Source organism: Neodothiora populina, assembly GCF_041146345.1.
Source record: "Neodothiora populina strain CPC 39397 chromosome Unknown canker_contig_12, whole genome shotgun sequence".
NCBI classification, from domain to species: Eukaryota; Fungi; Ascomycota; class Dothideomycetes; order Dothideales; family Dothioraceae; genus Neodothiora; species Neodothiora populina.
Window position 1 is genome coordinate 228,713 of NW_027191404.1, and position 8,195 is coordinate 236,907.

Sequence of the window (8,195 nt, forward strand, 5' to 3'; positions counted from 1 at the left end):
CCTTCATGTGGACCGAGATGAAGTCGGCACTCTCATAAGCAAAGTTCACTCACATCATGAGCCGTCTTAACAAGCTGCCGTTGTACGACTAAAAGAAGCTTGATTCGTTATGTCCTGACTCGATCACACACAGCACTCTGTAGTGCATTCGACTATACTGTGCTAGTAAATAATCATCGATATTTGTGATTGAATTACATCTCGAGCAGTGCAGACATTATAGCTTCCACCCGGCCCGAGCCAAGAAAGCATTCAAGCAGTGGACCGTGCAGTGACGCGCTCTCAGAGTAGAGGAAAGAGCGAACGCGCGCGACTTGCTGCAATTGCACTCCAAGTCTTGGCTCTTTCCTGTCGGCCATCCACTACTGGCGATTGGATTGGCAGCTACGTGCTTGCACTGCTCTGAGTCGCGCTTTCTATTTTGCCCTTCTCTCGCTCTTTCCCTCATTCCCCCACCAGTCCCACCGTTATCTACATCTCGTTGCTTTTTCTTCATCCGATTGAGGAATTGTATGCATACCTAGTGAATAGATTCAACACCCAGATAGAGGACAAGGACTATCGCATCCTCCCGGAGATCAAGCGCGGATATAAACACTAGATTCAATCTTTCCTCTCATCCGGAAAAGCAACTTGAACTTCTTTTCGTGTTGCACCCCCTACGGACACGCAGCACAACACCATCACATAGCGCGTGATCTGGCATCGGCGAGGCGCGCAGTATTTCATCATGAACGGCCGCAAGGACCGTGACGAGCAAATGACGGTAAGTTCTGGCGCATTTTATCTATCCTGCTCTACTATCATCAATCTCAATCATTGGAGATGATTGTTATGAACTCCAGGACTGACAATTCGCCACAGGACGCGCTAGATACCCCCGACTACACTGTAGGATGACCTCTCAGCTAGAGCGCAATTCAGAACGCGACTGGAACTAATCTGTTACTTCAGGACACCGAGCCAGGAGCAGACACCACCGAGAGTAGTATTGCCGGTGATGTACAAGCAGATGGCCGAAAGCGTAGATGGGAGGGCAATGCTCTCCGGAAGAGCGTGCTCGGCAAGAAGCATGACAGACTGGGTGAATCAAAGGTACATGGGCCTGCCTCTTCACCAGCTCAATGCAGCGGTTGACTAATTAAATGCCATTACAGGAAGACGACTCCATTCGACGATTCCGATATCTCCTAGGCCTGACTGATCTTTTCCGTCACTTTATTGATACTAACCCTAACCCCGAGATTAAAAAGATCATGGCCGAAATTGACCGCCAAGACGAGGAAGACGCGAAAAAGGCTGGCAAGGCAACTGCGAGAAAAGGTGGCGCAGGAGGCGACAGGAGAAGGCGCACAGAAAAAGAGGAGGATGCCGAGCTTCTCAAGACCGGCAAAGCCGAGACGAACGAGCAAGTTACTATCTTCCGCGAGTCACCAAGCTACATCCAGGGAGAGATGCGCGACTACCAGGTTGCTGGTCTGAATTGGCTCGTCTCATTACACGAGAACGGTATTTCTGGTATCCTGGCCGATGAGATGGGTCTGGGAAAGACACTTCAGACGATCTCCTTCGTTGGCTACTTGCGCTTTGTTTGCGGCATCAACGGCCCGCATCTTGTTGCTGTCCCAAAATCGACCCTGGACAACTGGAAGCGTGAGTTTGCAAGATGGATTCCAGAGATCGACGTCCTAGTGCTCCAAGGAACCAAGGAAGAGCGTCAAAAGATCATCAACGAGCGACTGACCGAGGAGAAATTCGATGTCCTCATCACATCTTACGAAATGATCTTGCGCGAGAAGTCGAGCTTGAAGAAATTCGCCTGGGAATACATTATCATCGACGAGGCCCACCGCATCAAGAACGAAGAGTCTTCCCTTGCGCAGATCATTCGCATGTTTAACTCCCGCAACCGTTTGCTCATCACAGGTACTCCGCTGCAGAACAACCTTCACGAACTTTGGGCTTTGCTCAATTTCTTACTTCCTGATGTCTTCGGTGACTCGGAAGCTTTTGATCAGTGGTTCAACAACCAAGAGTCCGACCAAGAGACCGTGGTACAACAGCTTCACAAAGTGCTTCGACCCTTTTTGTTGCGAAGAGTGAAGAGCGACGTGGAAAAGAGCTTGCTACCGAAGAAGGAGCTGAACTTGTACATCGGCATGTCTGAGATGCAAGTGAACTGGTATAAGAAGATTCTCGAGAAGGATATCGATGCTGTGAACGGTGCCGCTGGAAAGAAAGAGTCCAAGACGCGTCTACTCAATATTGTCATGCAGTTGCGCAAGTGCTGTAATCATCCGTACCTCTTCGATGGTGCCGAACCCGGTCCCCCGTACACGACCGACGAGCATCTTGTCTACAACTCCGCCAAGATGGTCATGCTTGACAAGCTACTTTCCAGGATGAAAGCCCAAGGCAGTCGTGTTTTGATCTTCTCGCAGATGAGCAGAGTACTCGACATCCTCGAGGATTATTCCGTCTTCCGCGGATATCAATACTGCCGTATCGACGGTTCAACTGCTCACGAGGATCGTATTGCCGCTATCGACGATTACAACGCAGAGAACTCCGAAAAGTTCCTCTTCCTTCTTACGACTCGTGCTGGTGGTCTCGGTATCAATCTGACTTCTGCGGATATCGTTGTCCTGTTCGACAGTGATTGGAACCCTCAGGCAGATCTGCAAGCTATGGACCGCGCTCATCGTATCGGTCAGAAGAAGCAAGTTGTTGTCTTCAGATTCATTACAGAAAATGCAATCGAAGAGAAGGTGCTGGAGAGAGCTGCACAGAAGCTCCGGCTTGATCAACTTGTCATTCAACAGGGCCGTGCGCAGCAGCAAGCCAAGACCGCTGCCTCAAAAGACGAGCTCCTGAACATGATTCAACATGGTGCAGAAAAGGTCTTCGAGGGCAATGCCGACAACAAATTTGGCAAGCAAGGGCAGATCACAGACGATGAGATTGATGCTATCCTCAAGGCAGGAGAGGAACGTACCGCGCAGCTTAACGCAAAGTACGAGAAGCTCGGTATCGATGACTTGCAAAAGTTCACCTCCGACTCTGCCTACGAATGGAATGGTCAAGACTTCACTAATGCCAAAAAGAAGGACATTGGTCTTTCATGGATCAACCCCACCAAGCGTGAGCGCAAGGTGATCAACATGAGCGAGAACGATTACTACAAGGGCGTCTTACACACCGGTGGACGTACGGTCGACCCTAAGCCCAAGGTCCCCCGTCCACCAAAGCAGCAAGCTATGCACGACTACCAATTTTTCGACGAGAGGCTAGCCGACCTGCAGGAGAAGGAAACCGCCTATTGGCGCAAGCAGAATGAGATCAAGGCACCTCTGGCTGACGGTACTGAAGAGGATCTCGAGCAGCGCACCCAGGACCAGCAACTTGAACAGCAGGCGATCGACGACGCTGAGCCTTTGACTGCTGAAGAGCAGGAGGAGAAGGAAAGGCTTGCCCAGGAAGGATTTGGCGACTGGAACAAGCGCGACTTCCAGCAATTCATCAATGGCAGTGCCAAGTACGGTCGGAACAATCACGAGGGCATTGCTCAAGAGATCGACTCCAAAACGACTAATGACATCAAGAAATACGCCAAGGTCTTCTGGAAGCGCTACCGGGAAATCTCCAACTGGGAGAAGCACATTCAGACCATCGAGGAAGGCGAAGAGCGTCAAGCCAAGATCGTTAAGCAAGGCCAACTGCTCAAGCAGAAAATGGCCATGTACCGCGTACCTCTGCAACAGTTGAAGATCAATTACACTGTGTCAACCACCAACAAGAAGGTTTATACCGAAGAAGAAGATCGGTTCCTACTCGTCCAGATTGATAAGTTCGGTCTGGAGACCGAGGGCCTGTACGAGAAGATCCGCGACGAGATTCGCGATAGTCCTCTCTTCAGATTCGACTGGTTCTTCTTGTCTCGCACGCCTCAGGAGATCGGCCGCAGATGTAACACTCTTATCACTACTGTCAGCCGTGAGATGATGGATCTCAATGGCGAGAAAGAGAACGGCGTGAAGGGTAGCAAGAGAGCTACTACTGAGTCTGAGGAGTTGAGCGAGGAAGATGTCAAGCCCAAGAAGGCCAAGACCAGCAGCACTGCAAAGGTGAGGATCGCTGCAGCAACATCGTAACCGTATAAATGCTGACTCGTTGCCGTACAGAACAAGACCTTGGACAATGTCAAGGGCGCTGCCAGCAAGGGTTCATCGACCAACACTAGTCGTGCGGGCAGTGTGACGAGTACCACCGCCTCGAATGCGACCACGTCCAAAGCTAAATCCGGCGGAAGCAGTAGTAGAAGGACGAGTCGCAAGTAGGGCCTGAAGCATTCTTATTTCGGCCATGGTTTTGCTTGACTCTCGATTACTGCTATTAAATTTTCACTCTGTATCATGGGCTTGCGGGCGTTTTTCTTTCTCGGTCTTGTTCCAAAGGGGCTGGACAATACGGTATGGTCTGCGCTGTAGGAACATACAAATAAATCACGGCATCTGGCAATGAGGCGTTTCACTGGAAGAAATCATCGGATGACTGATCACGGGTAGGATGATTGGTGGATGAAATGGAGATAAAGACAAAGAATCAATTTTCATACTTCCTGGTGCAAGGTTCTAGTTGCACGATTGTCTCCTATGTTCATACCTACCTTCGAGATTGCGGGTGATCGAGCTCGAGTACCTCGCTGCATTCTTTCCTGCTAGTCAATCATAAATGCCGAGTCGTGCTGTGTTTGGGAGGATTTGTAGCAACATCCCCACAGAGACCAGTCACGGCTGAAAAGTGCCAGACTGTTGGAATCAATGATGTGACTTGATTGGAACCTGAGGTTGGTCCCACCTACCTTTGGTCCGCTTTGGACCATACTGCCCCGCTTTAAGGGCGATGGTCTTAACTAATCCACCCTCGCCGCCTTACATCTCGCAACACAGACCAGCATACTGTGGGACGTGTCAGACGTCTGGTCCACACACGGGAATCCACCCTCGCCGCCTTACATCTCGCAACACAGACCAGCATACTGTGGGACGTGTCAGACGTCTGGTCCACACACGGGAATCCACCCTCGCCGCCTTGCATCTCGCAGCACAGACCAGCATACTGTGGGGCGTGGCAGACGTCTATTCTACACACGCTCACACGGTTGGTCGATGACACTTGACCCTCGTGACCCTGTGCCGAACTGACGTCTGGGTATCAGAGCGCATCGAAGGACAGAAGCGAGCTTCACCAGTGGCCAAAAAGAGACCTCCGCGGTTTTCCCGTGGGGCAAAGTAGACCTACCTTACTAGACAAACCAGACCAATTAAACCGCGAAAGGGCGAACAATCTACAGTTCTACAACTGGACGTATCTCGAGTCGTTCTGTCCGGCGTTCGGGACTTGTTTTCCTGAATCTACAGTCTTTTAGGCAGCCTTTTGCTTACTTGACTTTTCGCTCTCAGTTCTGGGCTGGAGTAAACAAAGTAAACGTGGTTTTGAGAATATAGCGACATGATTGTGTCACGATTTGCGATGACATTGTGAATCTGTGTGTTAAGGATTGGTTGTGAGGCTACGTAATAGTCTCTCCTGGGTTGGACTCGTGAAGAGGAGTATCAAGGTACACGTGAAGAGGTAATTCCAATCACTGGTAACGAATATGAAATTGAACACAATGTTCCATAGGGGAACATTGTCTACTGCTATATACCTTACGGTATCGTAAGTGAGTGTCTGTAGTGTGGTGACTGCTCAGTGGTGATCAGTTTAATCAGTGCGACTAAGCAGTACTGATCACTGAGCGAGTAAGTCGCTCAGTGCTAAGTATAGCTCCTGGTAGCGTGGGTCGTGGTCTTGCTCAGTAGTGCCAAGCTTCAGGTGTTTACTGAGCGCTTGGTCCGTGCTGGTCACGTGACGTCTCCGTGATCATAGTGATCGTAACATTGTGCAAGTCAGGCATACGCCTGCGTCTTCTACCAGGCTTGTTAACGTACTAAGGTACAATTGTACCTTTCCGTAACAGGTCCGATCAACTTTAACTCCCATCCTATAGTTTCCACTGATCTTGGTGCCACCCCTCCACACCCTAGCACCATTAAGTAACATTCTTAAGGACATAAGGACAACGAAACTCGCATATTTTTCTTTACAGCTACACATCTGGTTTCATATGCACAAATTGTTCGTCTTCGGATTATCATATTGCTCGGGAACATAATTCACAACGATCACCTGCGATCTTCTGCCCATCCTCTAGAGCACCTAGACAGCCGCAATCAGACATATGATGATGTCGCCCGATACCATTGTATCGCTGGTTTTCGGGATCATTGCAACAATCATCGGTCTTGCAGGAATTTGGTTCCAATGGCAGTTCACTGATACAATACGGCAAAGTAAGTATGTTCTTGCTGTGCCGACATCAATGTGGTAAGGGGTCTGCTCACAACTATACGACAGGCCCTGCCGACGAAGAACGACTCATGGAAGAAATTGGCCAGATTGTTCAAGATGAAGCGTCTAATCCTGTGGAGCATGCCACCGCCAGCGATACTACTACGTCGTCGCCGTCAAGCTAGTGGTCCTCGGAGACGCGAGCAAGATTTACAGGACGTTCACGAAGCAATGAATCATGGATTCGAGATGTAGAGAGAACTGAAGACTAAATGTGTTCCTTTGGCTATCATTTGTGGCATTATGTAGGACTATTTTATGTTATGATTCGCACTAAACTTGGGATCTTGTAGAAACAAGCCATAAGTGCCGCGTACCATTTAGCCCAATTCACGGAGTTAATAAAAAAGCCGAGTCACACAATAGTACTGAAGCAACTGCGTGTCAAACGGTACATACCTAGTGTGGTAAGCGTGGGCATTGACGGTGAATCACCGCGGGCGGCACGTTTCCGCTTATACGGCCCGAAACGAGCGGGACGGCAGATAAGGTTTACCCTATCTCCCGCTGCCGTGTTCCGAGTACCGAAATGTGGAGCTCAAGCACTTCTTTGTTCTGCTAAACACGGAATATGCTTCCTTATTGGAGGACGGAACTGGTCATTTTACTCGATGTCTACAATCATGTGTTGTCTTCCATATACAGCGATACTGAAGCTGAGAATCGAAAGACTGCCATAATTTCAAGATGTGGGATATCAAGATAAACATGGAAGATCGTCCTGTACACTTTCTATTTGTATCCCGTCGTCCATGAGCTTTTGAGGTTTGTCCGAGACGACGGTAACTCGAGATGCTGTGTGAGGTTGCAAACGTCCAAAAATGACGCATAGCAGCGTGGATCATTGTAAAGAGCCATCTCTGCTCCCTTCTCCCCTCTTCATCGATGACGAGCATTTAGCCTATCCCATTGACGCGATGCGATTCCGAAATCTCGCTGTATCACCTTAGCTATAGTACCTGATTTACCTCTCTGCCCAATGAAGAGAGTCCTTCCGAGCGTATCACGTAGACACGTCTTTCTTTGCTCTCTCTGGCAGATTTCAAAAGATCTCTACTCTTCATACGACAAGTGAGCATTTCGAGTGTAATTCCGAAAAGTTTGAGTGTGCAACTATCATAAACATAACCTGGTCATCAAGGGACATATTATTCCCAGTGCTAACTCAAGTATACCTATTCATTCGTATCCCTTGCTAAGGGTCGTCTGCTACCTTCGTTTTCTTCTAGAATGCCCATGTACCAGTAAACAAGTTTTTCTGTGTTGTCAACTTGTACGCGTCCCTGACGTGACCCTGCCTTGGTTCATCATACCTTCCATCGATTATCGCTCGACTAATGTTATCATTACATTTCTTCTCGGCACTCATGTGATAATTATATGTTCCATAGGGTATCTACATCGTTCCAATGATGCCGTTCTACATATGACCATACTACAATCTTCCTGTCAGCCGCGTAGTATCTATTAGTGTCGGTTATCACTTGCATTCGGATCTGGTTCGGATCTTGATCAGATGTTAAACCATAAGCGTGGTTGTTGAAGAGTCTTGCGTTAGTGCAATCACTCTGGCTACCCTGATCTCCGATCATATTGTAGAAGAAGAAGACATGATGGGAGAAGATATCGTCGCAAAAGAGGTCACAACATACTCCATGGCATAAGTATGATCATGAGAGTATATGCATTTCACATCTAGTGACGTAGAACATGTTTGGAGGTAGAACTCGATTAGCTGTCAG

At 48.8% G+C, this 8,195-nt stretch overlaps 1 protein-coding gene across 1 annotated transcript; it reads left to right on the forward strand.

Annotated features, from left to right (window-relative positions):
• Nucleotides 1-730: 730 nt before the first annotated feature.
• AAFC00_000812 (uncharacterized protein) lies at nucleotides 731-4,337 on the forward strand (the record flags this gene model as incomplete). The annotated part of the gene is made up of 5 exons (XM_069347531.1): nucleotides 731-766; nucleotides 865-891; nucleotides 955-1,095; nucleotides 1,158-4,124; nucleotides 4,182-4,337. The coding sequence occupies 5 exons, from the start codon at nucleotides 731-733 to the stop codon at nucleotides 4,335-4,337; spliced, it is 3,327 nt and encodes a 1,108-aa protein (XP_069203377.1).
• Nucleotides 4,338-8,195: the final 3,858 nt, after the last annotated feature.